Source organism: Mustela lutreola, chromosome 6 (genome assembly GCF_030435805.1).
Source record: "Mustela lutreola isolate mMusLut2 chromosome 6, mMusLut2.pri, whole genome shotgun sequence".
NCBI lineage: Eukaryota > Metazoa > Chordata > Mammalia > Carnivora > Mustelidae > Mustela > Mustela lutreola.
Window position 1 is genome coordinate 32142326 of NC_081295.1, and position 18389 is coordinate 32160714.

The 18389-nt window shown below is 39.8% G+C and overlaps 1 protein-coding gene across 1 annotated transcript in view; it reads left to right on the top strand.

The window, feature by feature from the left end:
* Nucleotides 1-18088, top strand: part of FBXL4 (F-box and leucine rich repeat protein 4) — a 78399-nt gene extending 60311 nt beyond the window's left edge. The window contains exons 7-9 of the mRNA XM_059177028.1: nt 2995-3066; nt 7055-7367; nt 17537-18088. Of these exons, the coding sequence (XP_059033011.1) occupies nt 2995-3066; nt 7055-7367; nt 17537-17700 (549 nt within the window). The 3' untranslated portion in view covers nt 17701-18088. The remainder of the gene's footprint in view (nt 1-2994; nt 3067-7054; nt 7368-17536) is intronic.
* The last annotated feature ends 301 nt before the right edge of the window (nt 18089-18389 follow it).

An 18389-nucleotide genomic window follows, 5' to 3' on the forward strand; every position in this document is an offset into this window, starting at 1 on the left:
GAAGAATATTCTTCCTTGGATAAAGAGAGACTCTTAACTGACTGAGCCACCCAGGTGCCCCTCAAAGAGGTACTCTTTAGAAAAGAGAACAAAATACAAACATAAAGGAGAAAGATTGATGTGACTCTATTAAAATTTAAAATTTCATGTCTCATGGGCACCCAGGTGGCTCAGTTGGCTCAGGTCATGATCCTTGGGTCCTGGGATTGAGTCCCACATCAGGCTCCCCCTGCTCAGTGGGGAGTCTGCTTCTCCTTCTCCTTCCCGTGCTTGTGCTCTCTCTCTCTCTGTCAAGTAAATAAAGTCTTTAAAAAAAAGAAAATTCATGTCTCAGAAGCTACTATAAACAAAGCAGAAGACAAGTCTCATATTTAGAGAAGATATTTGTAATGGATATAGCTAACAAAGATTGGTATCCAGCATAGAAAAAAGTTCTTACAAGTCAAGAAGGAAGAAATAACCTAATGGAAAAAATCAGCAAAGTATATGATTAAGCAATTTATGGGTCAGGAAATATGAGTGGCCCATTAACATGGGAAAAGATCTTCAACCTCACTAGTAATCATACGAATGCATATTATGCCATTCCGTGCTCATCAGATAGCGGACGTTAAAAAGGATGAAAAGACTGTGTTGGCAAAGATGTGGGAACCCAGTACTCTTTTATTGCTGATGGTAGCATTAATTGATGCAGGCACTTGGGAAGGCTATTTTGCAAAATCTAATATAGTCAAAGCATACAAAAATATATAGAAATTCTTCCTCTGGTATGTGCTCTAGAGAAAAACTCTTCTAGAAAATGTACAAGGAAGCATGTATAAGAATGGTTATTTTAACATTCTTCATTATGCTAAAACTTACAAACTAAATATTCATTAAATGAGAGTATATGTTGTAATATATTTACATAACGAAATAGGATACAACAGTTAAAAAGTCAGTGAACTAAAGCTGTATCAACATGAACAAATTACTCACAAGCACTTTTGAGGAAGATGCAAAAGTATATCCATATTTATATAACATCCTTTATATGAAAACCATGTAAACAATATTCTGTTTATGAATCCATAGTGTATAATATCATAATTTTTAAGCATGTTTGTAAACACCAAGTTATGGTAAAGGTTACTTCTAAGGAAGTAGTGAATGGTTGGAGGGATTCATAAATACAGAAGAGTACGCAAAGAAAGCAAAATGTTAAGATTTGGTAAATCTGAGTTGCAGCTATATGGGTATTCATTATCTTGGATTCTGTACTTGTCTATATACCTGATATTTACCATTGTAATAGTTTAAAACAAATTACCAGCAAGTTCCTTGAACGAAGTGAGTGTATTTTATTTTTTAATGATTTCTAATCCGTGAAAATATGTGGATTTCTCTCTAAAAATTCTCTATTATGTTCTGGATCTTGCTTGTGGGAAAATCTTTCAAACAACCTTATCATAAGGATCTGGTATTTTTTTTTTTTTTTGAAGATGTTATTTATTTTTTTGACAGAGACTGAGAGGGAATACAAGCAGAGGGAGTGGGAGAGGGAGAAGCAGGCTTCCCCATGAACAGAGAGCCTGATGTGGGGCTCCATCCTAGGACTCTGGGATCATGACCTGAGCCAAAGGCAGATGCTTAATGACTGAACCACCTAGGTGCCCCAGGATCTGGTATTTTACAAAACAAACCTAATGACGTTTTCCCATCTATTAGTAAGTTAAAATAGCTAAGTACTATAAAGAATCTGAAAATTAACTAATCTTCATAGAGCTCTTCTAATGCCAGCCTTCTGAAAGCAACATGGGATTGTCTTATAAATATAAGTGGTCTTGAAACTTAAACATAAAACTGTAAAATCAACATAAACTTTTTTTTTCTTTTTTGCTTAAATTTAAAGAAATATCCGACAGTGACACAATTGGTCTTAAGTCTAGTTTTGTTCTGGGCCTATGATTTTATTTTTGCCTTATCTAAGTTTATTTTATCTGAAATAGTTATTATTTTCTCAATGAGAATCTTATCTGGGTTTGAATTCATGTTTTGTGTTGCCATTGACACATTCTTTATCCTTTCCCTGACTGACACTTTTCTGAACACTTGTCATTTAACTAGATAGGATTGAGTTAAAATGTATGGAAAGAAATTTTGCCACATTAATCTGAGTAGGTTTTTTCCCCCCTTAATTTATGGAATTAAAAAAAACCTAGATTTCCAGTGAAATTTGAATGCTTTACATTATTTGTTTCTTTAATGTTTCATGGCAGGCATTTCATCAAACAGTTAGGACTAGAGAGATCTTAGGTCCCGTGCCTGTATAGCAGTCCGGCATACCTTTGGGTTTCTTTGGTGGTGAGACCGTTTTCATTGCACCGAATAAATGGGCGTAAATGGCAGGAACATGACTAGAAAGTACACATTATATATGTTCCAGTCAGCATGTTGCTAGTGACAGGTGCTCGATGGTTGTTGGTATCGTTGTCAGCAGAGAGAATCCTTTGACATTAAAGTCACCGGCTCGATCCTGATTTGGGGTGACTCTATTGGCAGCTCCATCAGGCGGCCGCTGATCAGTGAATGTCAGAGCGGCCGCCGTTCTTGAGAGTGTCACCAACCCTCTCTGGGTTTTGGCTTTTTTTTTTTTTTTGAGGGAGGGGCTGTTTAGCTTGTCTTCTTGTTCAGTCTTAACCAGACTTTCCAATTGCTTACCTTAGGGAAATGGGCCAAGAGGTCACAGGGAATATAGGTATCAGTAGGACATGCAAAACCATATATGAAATGGGGACTCACATGGAAACTGGTAATGATTACCTTGACTTCAAGCCAATCAATGGTGGGAGCACCTGGGGACTCATTAAATGGTATTTGTGGTGTCTGTAACCTGGGCTGTGAGCTCTGTTTCAAGAAAAGCAGTGACAGCCTCTAATGTCTAATTGACCTCTTCTCTTTGTTTCACTTTCTCTCACTTTCCATATTTGCCACCAATGCGGTCCCCGATGGCAGCAAACAGCACTGCTCAGCATTTTGAACTTCTGTTCGGAGCTTCAGCACCTGAGCTTGGGCAGCTGTGTAATGGTGAGTATTTGAAAATTCTTTCTCCTCCCTCGCTTGTTCTCTTTCTCTTCCCGTGGGCTAATGGCATCCTGACCCGCCCACTCCACACGCACCTGCAGCTTTTCAGATTTACGGTGAACTACGGTGTCCCCCGCTTTCAAACATTTTTCTTAAATTGGAGAGTATGTCTTTGAAACATTGACACTATTTATCTATGAGAGCAAGGGAAGAAGTGTGCGTGGTTGAAAAGAGTTTGGTTCTGCCTCAAGCCAGATGTTATTTCAGAGAAGCTATTTACCTCTCTGGATCTCTTTACAAAATAAGAGATCAGTCATACCCAATGCCAGTAGTGCAGTAAGTTTCTCACAAAGCTAATTTTAGTTTTAAGTTCTGAAATTATTTCCTGGAAATGCTAATGATTTAGGTAGGTTTTTTTGTTGTTGTTGTTTTGTTTTGTTTGTTTTGGCTGTTGTTTTTGGTGTGTGTTTGTTTTATTGTCCTTATTGGTTAAGAGAAAAAAGATGGGCACCCTATGTTAGAACTCAGATTCTTTTGAAATGTTACGGGTCCATTAAATCCAAAAGCATAAGGACTATTAGACTAGACCGTCTTTAAAGTCCTTCCAGATTTAAAATTGTGATTTTATGTGCCACTGAAAGATTTCATGGAATGAGTTACATTTTTTCCATCTGAGTAATGTGGCTTATGAATACTACTGAGACTCCAAGGACAGTAGTGTTTGTGTTTGTGTGCACACTCAGAGCAAGTGCATCTTCCAAGACAACTGACTGCGGAGCAGTCCATCACTCTTTACTTTCATACCTCCCACTTGCAAAACAGATGCAGGAGATTCCGAACCATTCCAGTTTTGTGTCCACTTACTAGGAAGACCTGAGTTATTAGCAGGATGGTTACAAGATCAGAGAAGTTCTCCTGGGGTCCTATGCTTGGATTCAATCTGAAAGAAATCCTATGTGAATACCTTTTAGAGCTCAATGATGGCTTCAGAGCTGCCTCAAGATTTGGCAGTATAGGTTAGAGAGGCCTGTTATGGCCACTTGTCTATGTCCATATCCCCAGGTGAGAGCCATCCTGGTGGTGAGGCCTGATTAAACCCCATGTATGGGCTCTGACTGACCCCGGTCTCTAGAAACAATCTTGGGAGCCCACTAACACAGTATTAGGCTTTCCTTACTTTTGATCAAATATTTACCTTAGTAAACCATTTCATGGGCTTCTCTTGAGTCCCTCTGAAGACACTTCTAGATAGGCCCAATGACATGTGATGGCTCTGTCTGTGACAACAGACCAGCCACTTACTGCCACTTGGCTCTTTGCTTGTGGCTAGCCTGTCATCTTTAGACTGGTAAGTGCCCTGTGTAATCTTGGCTAGAGGTACTTTTTTCTGCCTGTTACTTGCTTCCCCTTAAACTGGAGCAACGTCCTCTAGAAAAGCAGGCCTCTGACCACAGACACGTTAGATTAGGAATTGTATACGTTTGTCGGTAGAATGAGGTGTGTTTTAAGTCTGCATTTGCAAGTTGACCCAGGGAATATTAGTCCTGAAAGATACTCAGTTAAGGAATTGGGGGACAGTGTATTGGGGAAGAGTGACATAGAGATTCCTGGCCAAAATTAGGAAGTGATGCTACTCTCTCTTCCTCCTGGAGCTTTCAGTGGTATGTCCTGCAACAAAGAAAGTGTGTGCCTTTCCATAAGCCTTTGTTTTCCAACTTTACCTGACCACCGAACCCACAGTTCCATATTAAGTGATATACTGTAGAAAATGCTCCTTAAAGCATGACTTTTCTTAGGCATTATGATAAATGGACTATTTATATTTATTCAATTTTTTAAAAAGATTTATTAATTTGAGAGAGAGAGAGAGCATGAGCAAGGCTGGGAAAAACAGAAGGAGAGGGAGAAACAACTTTAGCAGACCCCATGCTCAGTGTGGAGTCCAGCATGGGGCTCAGTCCCACGACCTTGAGATGAAACCAAGAGTCGGATGCTTAACCGACTGTGCCACCCAGGCACCCCAGGAGGCTATTTTTAAATTAAAGTATGTAGTCTTCAGTAAAATATGGTTGCTGTTGATATTTGTATTCTGGGAAATTAAGTTTTAAGGACTTGACATTGAAGTTCAGAAATACTACTAATACTGCTGGTCCCGTTACTGATGTTGTGGCTGAAACATTCGCACCTGTCATAGAAATACTGTTCGCGCTTCACAGCAGGTCCAGGGGTCACCAGAACAGTAACACGGACGGATCTCTGTTGACACTTTAATACCATGTTTATTTCAGTTTCTTTCTGTCAACTGACCAGAGGACAAGATGACTGATTTTAGTTTTGACCATCAAAATAATAACAATCAGAATCATGGGTTTTAGAAAGTTTTAAAGTTACTTCTTTGTAAAGAAGTTAATTGACTGCAGTAATTTTCAAAGCTACAGGTTTGTATAGTTCAGGTACACTTACTTAAGTAGTTATATTGCCCCCCGCCCAAGCCTGTTTCTCATGGTCTCCTGCATGATTCTCCCACACACAGTTCCAAAGACCAGAACCTTCAAAATCATCATGACTACACCTAAGCCATCAGGCCTTAGTTCAGACTCAAAACATATCCCCAGATCTGTCCATTTCTCCAGTTCCACTGCTGTAAGCTTCATCCAAGCCTTTGTCTCTACATGCTCATGCAACTGAGCTTCCTCTCTCTTCTTACCCACCATAGACCATCCTCCAGACAGAAGCCAGAGGAATTTTTCTTTTAATATAGATCATATTTGTTTCAAACCCTCCATTGATTCCTTGGCTTAATGGCCTGACCCCTGCATAGCTGTCGCCTTCACGGTCTCTCTCCTTACTCCCCTTGGGTCTCGTCACTCACCTTGGGCCACACCGGGTCCTACATCTGTTCCTTGAATGCACTGGGTTCATTCCTGGAAATCCCAGCAGTCACCAGTCCCTCGCTCCCTCCTTCCCTCCTCGCTACCTTCTTCCCTCCGTCCACCACACCGCATACCGAGCACTGGACAGACGGATCTCCCTATTTTATTATTTTCACACCACTTTTCACTCTCTGAATTTATTTGGCTCATTTGTCTGTACGGTCTTTTCCCAAAAATGTGAACAAAGTCTTTGTATTCCGGTTCCCTGTTGTTCTAGCCTCAGTGATGCTGGCACATGGTAGTTGAAAAAAGAAATAAATGAATGAACAAAAGGAAATAATAATTGGAAGTGGTAGCTCTTTTGCTTCCTTTTGACTTCTGGTGATCATTTTGGTACCTGATTCTAAAACAAATGGAAGTCTTAAAAGAAACCTGTTGAAACAAACATTATTAAAGTGTATGAAGCCTGTGAACTGAAATGTTTAATCCTCGTCTGGTCGGGGAGTAGCCTGTGATCAGGAAGTAAACTAGTGGACACCTGCAGTAAGTGACACTAGCATATGATGATCTAAGTTATTTTTGTGCTGTATATCCAGTCCCCAAATACCTCATTTGACTCCACGCCAGTATCATTATTAGTACTCTCAGCAGATTCACATACTATTTCAGAGCCTGGCGAAGTGCACAGCTTTGTCAGGGCGATCTTCTATACCCACCAAAGCTGATGAATTATGTATAAAAGAGAAGAAACTAGGCCCCGTCGATGAGAAGCGGCAGCGAGGTCAGAATGGAAGGCATTCAGAACAACACAAAGTCCTCACATTCTTTATGAGGGTTTCATACTGTTTTGGGATTTCATTCATGAAGTCCCCTGTCTGGAGTTCTGTTAAATGGATTTTTAAGTAGGTGATGGTTCTTGCTGTTTCATGAGACAGTGGCACATCCATGAGACGAGTGGGTAGATCGGTATTATCAAGAACGTGGGTCTGTTTACATGGAAGCAGACAATAGATGATTAATACTGTTTTAACTTAAATAAAAAGAGTGTTTTAACTCGCTCTACACAGTTTGTATTTCTGAGCACAGCACGTCAGAGACTGGAATGATTTGCTTTCCAGATTGAAGACTATGACGTGATAGCCAGCATGATAGGAGCCAAGTGTAAAAAACTCCGAACACTGGACCTGTGGAGATGTAAGAACATCACCGAGAACGGGATTGCGGAGCTGGCGTCCGGCTGCCCGCTTCTGGAGGAGCTCGACCTGGGCTGGTGCCCCACGCTGCAGAGCAGCACCGGGTGCTTCGCCAGACTGGCGCGCCAGCTCCCCAACTTGCAAAAACTCTTCCTCACCGCTAACAGGTCCGTGTGCGACACAGACATCGAAGAGCTGGCGTGTAATTGTAGCAGATTACGGCAACTGGACATATTAGGTAAGGGTGCGTAGAGAGATTTGTTTTAAAGCCTTGACATGACTTGTTGCAAGGAAAGAGAAAAAACAAAAAACACTTCGTGGATACAGTAAAATGTTGTCCTGATAAGGCTGCTTGGTTCGAGGAGGTGCAAGATAGGCAAATTGATACCGAGAATAATGGGTAAAAGAGTAAGGAAAATAACAGAATTTTGTAGTTGAATCTAGCAGAAAGCTCCTTTAAACAAACACTAATTCTTGGTCTAGTAAGAAGAGTGAAAATTTATATGAGCTATGTTCTCCATTTTTATTAAAGACAGAGAAGAAATTAATCCATTTTTATAATGAATTATACACACACACACACACTTCTTGATGATAAACTCGTTATTAAGGAATATTGCCAAATCTTCATTCCTGATCATTCTAGATTTTAGGAATAGTTCTGCCCCAGTGAAGATCTGTTGAAAAACCCTTCCCAGTTCTGGGATTCCTTGTGTCCTTACTGCAGTCCGTCAGCGGGAGCCCTGTGAGGTGTTGCTGGCAACACCAGACTTACAATTGCCCCTACAGTTGGTGCTCTGGGACTCTTATAGCACTCGTACTGTGTTCTCTAATAATCTGTGAGTATTTGTAGGTTAGCCCATGAAGTGCTAATTATATCCTTTTCCGTTTATTAAACATTCAACAACAGGAAAACCTGAAGATTTTCAGCTTCTGAGTTTGGTTTCCTTGAAAACTCACAGTCCAGGTTGCATGTTACTTATTCAAGCTACTTTTAGACAGAAATTCTTGCCTAAAAATTTAGGAAGAAATTCTTGCCTATTGCATGTACATTTTGGGCTAGCTACTTCATCTATGTTGTATTTCTTTATTCTTCCTAGCTCAGAGAATCGGCTATCATTGTTTTTTATAGAAGGGGGACTGGAGCCCAGCAATTAGTATATGGCAGAACAGTGGTTCAAATGCCAAGTTTTGGGCCCCAGCATAGTGAGCACTTTTTTTCCATCCCACCACACCTGCTTTTCTTTGCTTCTTTCTTTTCCTTCCTACCTACGTTCCACCTTGAATTAGTCTGAACCTTTTGTAAGAGAAGTATTTGGGGAAGTTCAAGAACATGAGAGAGAATGAGGAGCAGTGGCCAGGGCCGTTAAAATTGGATTGCTAATCACATTAGGCTTTGCTTCAGAGGATTGGTGGTATTGTTGGTTAATTCCTGTCTTTCAACCCTCCCCCTCAAAACCTCATACAGCAGAGATGAAGAGTAGCCAGTGTCTGAAAGAGATGCTACAGAACCATAAAGATAGTCGGTAACACTGATCTAAAACAAAAGCACAGTTGTGGTGAACAATGGGGTAGGTGGTCCAGTGGCCTAACTTTGGCCAACAAATGGATGAATTACTTGACAGAGACATAGAAGAAAAATAGGTAAGAAGTATAATGGCTTCTTTTTGAAAACATTTGTAACTTTCCTAAATGTAAGAGCAAGGAAGTATGGAAGGTTCCAGTCCAAGATGGCAACATAGGAATACCCTGAACTTACCTCCATGGAGCACACCCATTTATGCCTGTTTATAGAACAGTTCATCCTGCAGAAGAGCTGAAGGCTGACTGAACATCTTCTGCAAGGCAGGAGATAGAACAGCAACAATAATTGAAACACAGTAACAGAAGGAACCCCCCCCCCCCCGCCAGGCCTGACAATGCCAACAGCAGTGGTGGGGGAGAGTACTGAGGGATGGGGACCAGATCTCTCTGTCCTTGGGCAGAGAAAGAAAGCCTCAGTATAGAAGAGCAACTAGCATACAAAAGAGACAACACTGGGAACCCTGCCAAACTGCATTGGCGCTGGGGGCTTACTCTCTGGGTAGGAGAGACTGGAGAACAACACGGTTTTTGTTCCCACACCACCCCCCAAAAAAAGCCTAGACCCCAGCAGGATCTGGAAACCACAGTTCCCAGTCATCACAGTGAAGCTGCGACCTCAGTGAGACCAGGGTCCACAAGTCCCCTTTGGGGACAGTGGCACTAGGGCATAGAAAATAAGCTGTGGGATTTTTGTGTGTGTGTCTTGTTTCTGTTTTTGTTTTCATTTTTATCTTTTTTGCTTTTCTCACTTTTTCTGTTCTTCTTCATCTTCTATTATTATTATTATTATTTTCTTTCCCCAGAAAGCCATGATCTGAAAGAGCAGCTAGTATATAAAAGAGTTGGTGCTAGAAGTCCACCAAACAGTGGGAGGAGCTGCTAGGATGCTCTCAGAGTGGGTGGGGCTGATGGACATGGTCTGCACTCCCCCTCCACCTTGAAGGCACAGACCACTGCACAGTCTGGGCACCCTAACGAGCCTGGTGCTTCAGTGATCCCTGGGCCCTTAGCCCACACCAGCCCCAGCTGTCCCACCAAGGCAGTCACAAAGTGGTGCACACCAGGACACACCTGTTGGTTCTCACTACAGCTCCAGCCTTCACACCAAGGTGACCCAGGTGCAAAACACCCCAAAACACTCTAGGCCCACACTGCTTTGGCTTCAGATGACTTGCTAGGACACCCCCAGTGCAGAGTGCTTCAGACCATCTTGGCTGACGTCTGCTTCAGATCCAGACAGTCTGCCAGGGTGCCTCCTGGGTGGAGCACCCCAGGTACCCTACGCCCATTCCTGCATTGATTTCAGCCCAGGGCCCCCTGGGTGGAGCACCCCAGAACACTGCCACCCTTGCCAGTGTCAGCTCCAGCGACCCAGCCAGGGCACCTGCTCCATTGAACACCATGGGACAACCCAACTTGCACCCAGTTCAGTTTCAGCCATCCTGCCAGGGTATGTTTTTTGTGAAGAGCCCAGGGACCACATTTTAGCTTTAGTTGTCCTGCCAAGATGCCCCCTGTGTGGGATGCCATGGAACCTCCCAGCCTGTTCTCCATCTCAACTACAGCCGCCATTCAGGGCACCCTCTGTGGGGAGACTCCAGGAACACTCCTAGTTGTATCCATTTCTGCTTCAGCTGTCCTTCCAAGATGCCTTCTGTGTGTGCAGCCCTGTATCTCCCTGGCTTGCACCCATGTTGGTTTCAGCTATCCTGCTAGGGTATCTTCTGTGTAGAGAGCTCAGGGACCTCCTGGCCTGCAACTGCATCAGTTCCAGCCACTCAGCCAGGGCACCCCCTACACAGAGCACACTGGGACACCCTGGCTCGCACCCATTTCAGCTTGAGCTGTCCTGCTAGGGTGCCCTCAGCACATAGAACCCTGGGGCACCCTGGCCTGCATCCACTTCAGTTTTAGCTATCCCGACAGGGCACTCACTATGTAGAAAGGACCCCCACTCCCTCCAGCCCATACCAGCCATAGCTCCAGCCAACCAGCAAAAATCATCAAGCATACACTCTATATAGAGAATGACCAACACGAGCCCATTCCTTCAAATTTAGGAGAAGTAGCTATTCAGTCTAATCCATAGAAACAAACACAGAAAGTCAAGCAAAATGGGGAGACAGAGACATATGCTCCAAAGAAAGAATAAGGAAAAAACAAAACAACAAAACAAAACCCAGAAAAAGAATTAAACGAAACAGGAATAAATAATATGCCTGAAAAAGAATGTAAAGTAATGATCATAAAGATAACCAGGCTGGAAAGAAGAGTGGAAGAACCCAGTGAGACCATCAATAAAGAGATACAGAATATAAAAAAGAATAGTCAGGGTTGAAGACTACAATCACTGAAGTAAAAAACATACTAGAGGGAATCAACAGATTAGCAGACGCAGAAGAATTTATCAGAGATCTGGAAGACAGGTTAATGGAAAGCACCAAAAATGGACATTGAAAAGAGGAAATAATTTTTTTAAATGGGGATAGATTAAGTGATCTCTTGGACAACATCAAGCACACAAACATTTGCTGTATAGAGGTCCCAGAAGAGAGAAAAAGGGGTAAGAAAAAAAAACTTACCTGAAGAAATAATAGCTGAAAATTTCCAAAGCCTAGAGAAGGAAGTAGACATCCACATCAAAGAACATTCTAAATGAGCTGAACCCAAGGAGGTCCACACTACAACACATAATAATTAAAATGTCAAAGGTTAATAAAGAGATAATCTTAAAAGCAAAAGAAAGACAAAAAGTTGCCTACCAGGGAAAACCTATAAGACTATGAGCTGATTACTCAGCAGAAACTTTGCAGGCCAGAAGAGATTGGCATGATACCTTCAAAGTGCTGCAAGGAAAACACCTATAACCAAAAATACGCTACTCAGAAAGGCTGTCATTCAGATTTAAGGGAGAGAGAGATTTTCCCAGACAAAAAATAAAGGAGTTTATCAACACTAAACCAGACTTAGAAGAAATGTTAAAGGGACTTATTTAGGGGCAAAGAAATGGCCATAATTAGAGATTAGAAAATTATGAATAAAAAGATGTAAGGTAGCACAACATATTCATAAAACATGAAGAGGGGAAAAAAGGGTACTTTTTTCTTTTTGTGTTTTGTTCTTAAAATGTGTTTGAACTTAAAGATCATGAAATTAATATAGATTGCTATACACTTAGGATGGTATTTATGAACCTCATGGTAACCACAAACCCAAACCTATAATAGATATACATAAAGAGAGAAAACAAACAAACAAACAAAAAATGTAACACTATAGAAACGCATCAATCATAAGGAAAGAGAGCAAAAGAAGAAAGGAATAGAGGAGAACTACAAAAGCAACCAGAAAACAGATAATAAAATGGCAAGAAGTACATGCCTATCAATAATTACTTTAAATGTAATTGGCCAAAATGCACCAATCAAAAGACATGGGGTGGCAGAATGGATTTGAAAACAAACAAACAAACAAAAAACCCACCTCATCTTTATCCTGACTACTAGAGACTCACTCACCTCAGACCTGAAGAGGAACACACGGAAAGTGATGGGATGGAGAAACATTCACCATGCAAATGGAAGTGGGGGAAAAAAAGGGGGGGGGGGTTGGTAGTACTTATATCAGACAAAATGTACTTTAAAACAATAACTATAATAAGAGACAGAGAAGGGCACCCCATAATGAGAAAGGGATAAATCCAACAAGAAAATGTAACACTCGTAAATATCTATGCTCCCAATACTGGAGCACCTAAATACATAGAACAAGCATTAGTGGATGTAAAGAGAGAAATTGATGGTAATAGAGCAGTAGTAGTGGACCTTAACATTCTGCTTACATCAATGATAGATCATCAAGGCAGAAAGTCAGCAAGGAAATAATGTCTTTGAATGACACATTGGACTAGCTGGACATAACAGATGTATAGAGAACATTTCTTCTGAAAACAACAGAATGTATTTTTTTTTATTGCACATGGAACATTCTCCAGAATTGATCACATATTAGGCCACAAAACAAGCCTCAATAAATTTGAGAAGATTAAAGTCATACCATGCATGTTTTCCATCTTTTCCAATCACAACAGTATGAAACTAGAAATAAATCACAAGAAAGAAAAGTTAGAAGTAAGTCACAAGAAAAATGACTAAAAAAGATGTAAACACCTGAAGACTAAACAGCATGATACGAAACAACCAATGAATGGGTCAATGAAGCAATCAAAGAAATTTTTTAAAAAATGGAGAAAAATGAAAACAAAAACCTATGGTCCAAAATCTTTGGGACATAGCAAAAGCAGTTCAAAGGGAAATTATAGTGATACAGGCCTGCCTCAAGAAACAAATCTCAAATAATATGACCTTACACCTAAAGGAACTAGAAAAAGAAAAACAAACAAAATCCAAGGTTAATAGAAGGATCAGAGCAGAAATAAGTGATATAGAGACCAAAAAAAAAAAAAAAAAATGTTTAGAAAAAATCAATGAAACCAAGAGCTGATTCCTTGAAAAGATAAATCAATGAACCCATAGCCAGACTCACCAAAAATAGAAAGAACTCAAAATCAGAAATAAGAGCGGAGAAGTAATAACTGACACACCAGAAATACAAATAGAATACTGTGAAAACTTACATGGCCAACAAACTGGACATCCTAGAAGAAATGGCTAAAAAATCATCTGATTATCTCAATAGATGCAGAAAAAGCATTTGATAAAATTCAACATCTGTTCATGATAAGAACTCAACAAAGTGAAATAAACTTCAACATAATAATAATAAAGTGGGAAACATACCTCAATGTAATAATGGCCCACTTTATATACCCTACACAAAAATAAACCCAAACGGATGACAGAGCTAAATGTGAAACCTGAAATCACAAAAATCCTAGAAGAAACCATAGGCAGTAATTTCTCTAACATCAGCTGTAGCAAAATTTTTCTCGATATGTCTCCTAAGGCAAGGGAAACAAAAACAAAAATAAACTGTTGGAACTACATCAAAGTAAAAAGCTTTTGCACAGCAAAATAAACCAAAGGAACCTACTGAATGGGAGAAGTTATTTGCAAATGAGTTATCCTGTAAGGAATTACTATCTAAAATATATAAAGAACTTCGCAATGCCAAAGAAGCAATACAATTAAAAAATAGGTAGAGGACCTGAATTGACATTTTTCCAAAGAAGACATGCAGATAGCAAATAGACATATGAAAGGTATTCAACAACACTAATCATCAGGGAAATGTACATCACCACAATGGGATACCACCTTACACTTACTAGGATGGCTAAAATCAAAAACACAAGAAATAAATGCTAGTGAGGATGTGGAGATATAGGAACCCTCATGCACTGTTGGTGGGAATGTAAATGGGTACAACCACTGTGGAAAACAGTATGGAAGTGCCTCAAAAAATTACAAATAAAATTACTGTATGTTCCAGCAATTCCACTACTTAGTGTTTACTCAAAACAAAACCACAGATTCAAGACGATATATGCACCCCCATATTTATGTAGCATTATGTATTGTAGCCAAGATATGGAAGCAACCTAAGTGTCTATAAATAAAAAATGGATGAACCAAATGTGGTATGGAGATAAACCACAGAATATTACACAGCCATGAAAAGGATGCAGTTGTGCCATTTATGAAACATGGAGGGTATTATGCTAAGTGACATGTCACACTGAGAAAGATAAGTAACATTATTTCACTCATAAGTGGAATCTTAAAACAACAACAGGAAATGAATAAACAAACAAAAAGCCGAATCAGACCTATAGAGAACAGACTGATGGTTGTCAGAGGAAAGGGTGGTGGAGGGATGGGCAAAATGGGTGAAGGGGAGTAGAGATACAGGCTTCCAGTTACGGAATAAGTGCATCATGGGACTAAAAGGCACAGCATAGGGAATATAGTCGTTGATAAATGGTAGCTACACTTGTGGTGAACATAGCATAATGTATAAACTTGTTGACTCACTACCTGGAACACTTGGAGTTAATGTAACATTGTAGGTCAACTGTACTCAGAAAAGAAGAGCAAGGAAGTATCATTATCAGGCCAAAACAAATTATAGCTGAAAGAGGGCCATACATGTAAATGTATTTGAACATCTTATTTCAAATACGAAGGACACAGTAAAAGTATCGATAATAATTAATAATTATGTTAACAACAATGCACTGTGTGGTTTATACTGTTGTGAGCATATGTTAACTGATTTAACCCTCACAACAACTATGTGAGGTATTTTATAGCCATAGAAGTGGAAACAGGTTGAAACAAGTTATGTGATTTGCCCAGGATCTCCAGGATATGGCTAGTAAGGACATAGGAATTTGAATCAAAGTTTATGCTCCTAAACCACTATGCTATATTTTCATTTTTATTGTTTTATGGTTTCCTTTTATTTTTAAGTGTTTGAATCCACTAAAACACACACACACACACACACACAAAAACCAAAACAAAACAAAACCAGCTTCTTAGTTAAACCCCAAGCTGATAGTGATTATGTCATTTTGTAACTGGCACATATGAACGTTAAGTGGCATACGTTCTTCATACCAAAAATGCTTACTGATCAGTACAAAGCTGAGTAAGATGTAGTTCCTACCTTCAGAGAGTTTATAACCTGGCCAAAAATTAAAACAATATATAAATAACTTAAATGCATGCCAGAAACAAGGCCATTTGGAGGTTCAAAGAAAGGAGAGTACATATGATTAGAGAAATAAGAAAAAGTTTAATTAAAAAGGTTAATAGGTATTTGAAAGGTATCCTTGAAAAGTGAATAGGAAATCGGGGGGGGGGGGACATTTTGAGCAGAATGAATAGCATGAAACAAAAGCATTGGAGTTAAAAATACAGAGTATCTTCAGAGAATAGTCAAATCTAATTTGACTTAGAACGTTAGTATAATGGAGGCTTTCACGGAGAGTTTTGAACACCAGGATGAGGAATCTGCAAAGAATTAAACAAGGAAGAGCTATTATCAGGTTTTAATTCAAGGCATGAGTGATATATTTAGAGCTTTTGGGGATATTAATCTAGAAACAAATGGTAGGTGAATTGGAGAGGGAGGAGATCAGAATCAGGGAGATTAGCTGCGGTAATCCATCTAATAAGGGTCTAACCTGGGCTGATGGAATTGGGAAATTAAACACCAGCCTTCATTCTCTCATTTATTATACACTTATTGAGCATATACCATGTCAGGCACTGTTGCCAACACTGGAGATGGGTCAGCGAACAAGAGAGATGCGGCCCCAGCCCTGAAGGAGCGAGCTGAGAACATAGCTGTGTCGTAAGTGGATAAGGAAAGAAAAGTGCACAGCGTCCGTGGCACAAGACAGGACACCCTAGCCTACATCAATTTTCAGTCTCCCGACTGCCTTCCCTGACATTCTCTTATTAAGCTTTTTGGGTCTTCTGATTTATCAGGAGACTCAGATTCTAATGACCAAGTAGAACATGGGTGGGTGAAAAACACCATGTAGCCGGGGGTCTCAGTGGAGCTTCTCTGAGCTTGTGCAACAGAAACGGCTCAAGCTAATATACATGTAAGGGAAAGGAAATGATTATGAAAATAGAGGCATCTCTCTGCGATCCCTAGGTAGGAGCTAGCTGTGGCCAAACCTTGGGAAAGACTGGAAAACCACCAAAAGGCAAGAAAGCTGTTTTTTTTTTCCTTTTTCTTTCTTTTCCTGTCCTTCATGCCCAGGCACTGGCCCCCTCCCTGCTCTGCCCCTGTACACTCACAGACCCTTTTGTGTCTGCTTTTCCCTTTGGCTTTGCCTTGTTCTTTCCTTGTCACACTGGCCATCTCTATCTTGGTACACATGGCTAAATATAACACCCCCAACCAGTTTTTCTTGTCTTTAGTTGGAGAGATCTATGGACACGGAAGGCTTTACTGAATTCCCATTCTGAATTCCCAGGAGAATCCGGGGGCCAGCCACAGTCAAGAGAGCTGTATAGTTACCACTTCTAGAGCCCATGGCAGGGAAGGGAGTCAAAGGATTTCTTAAAGGGAAAAAGGCATAGATGAACTATGTGATAGGATTGTGATTTTTTTTTCTCTCCCTAGAAAACCTGTAGTTAAAGCAAGGTTGTTGTCGTTTTGTTTTTTTATAACAGATATCCTAAAGCCTAATGGTATTTGGTATTTACTGAGTATCTGCTAGGTAGCAGGTGTTTTCATAATGTATGTAATTGAGCTGCTCCTCAAACGTCCCATAGTGTCTTCACATTTACCATGGGCTACACGGTACCCAGCATCCACCATCTGATTTCTGGTAATGCCATTTTATACCCACTGCTTACTGTCAAACTTACCAGATTGTATTGTAGTTACTTGCTTTCAGATTTGGTAAGTGAGTTCCTTATGGCAGACACGTGTCTTACTTATCTGTGCATCACCAGCGCCTGACACAGAAGTTCCTGCAAGGGTGCTTGCTCGGTAACCACACTGCGTGGACTGTGAGGGAAAATCACTGTAAGCTTGGCCCGCAGGTTGAGGGAAAGTTGGGTGACAGAAAGAGAAAGGTCTGGAGGGGTAGGAGGTAGAAAGGGAGATAACTGAATAGAGTATTGACAAAATTCAGATCCTAGATGCCAAGTGGGCTAGGAGAATTCAGTTCATGTTTTTTTTTTTACAGGTTTATTGAAGCGTGTCTTTTGTTTAAAGAAATGCTGTTCATTTTTAAAAGGCAATTTAAGTGCATTTTAAACAATAAATAGTAAAGGTGCTCTTTATCACGACACTATCGAAATATGATATTTATGGTGTTTTATTTTGTCTTAACAGGAACAAGAATGGTAAGTCCAGCATCCTTAAGAAAACTTCTGGAGTCTTGTAAAGATCTTTCCTTGCTTGATGTGTCCTTCTGTTCACAGATTGATAATAGAGCTGTGCTAGAACTCAACGTGAGCTTTCCAAAAGTGTTCATAAAAAAGAGCTTTACACAGTGACTTAATATGTGTTCTATAATAAAATCAATGTGCTTTTGTAGGGTTTTATTTTACGGTTGGTTCTGTTTAGTTTATATAATGGTGGGAATGTCTTAATGTTCCATGAAGGCATTTGTAGATTTTGAAGAAAAATATGAAATTGTCCATTAAATCACGTAAAAATGTAAACGAATGTTTTCATAAAATATTGCAAGCACTTTTGTTGAAGAGTATGTGAGTGGCTCACATTATTTTTATCTTATGTTAATCAGTAATATTATTCTTTATTAAGTAATTACATGTGTAATAAAAGAGTAATATGGAAACCTTTTAACTTATTTTTAAAGGAATGTGTTGATCCAGAAAGTATCATGATATTTAAAAATAAAATTAATTTTTCACACCTCCATGTAAGGATGTCTTATTAATAAGCCTTATGACCTGACCAGTGTTTTGTTTAGGTATATACAGAATTTCCAGAATTAGTTGGGGAAAGGTGATACATTAACTCTTTGACTTGAAAATTTTAGTTTTTCCATTTTCCTTCTGACATATATACCTATTTTACTAGGTAAAATGTGACACATCTTAGCAGATTCTACTTTTTATACTGGATCATACCAGTATAAAAATATGAGCATAATCAAGAACAGAGGTAAACTGCTAAAGAAAACAGAGGTAAACTACTAAAGAAAAAACTTCCTAGTTAT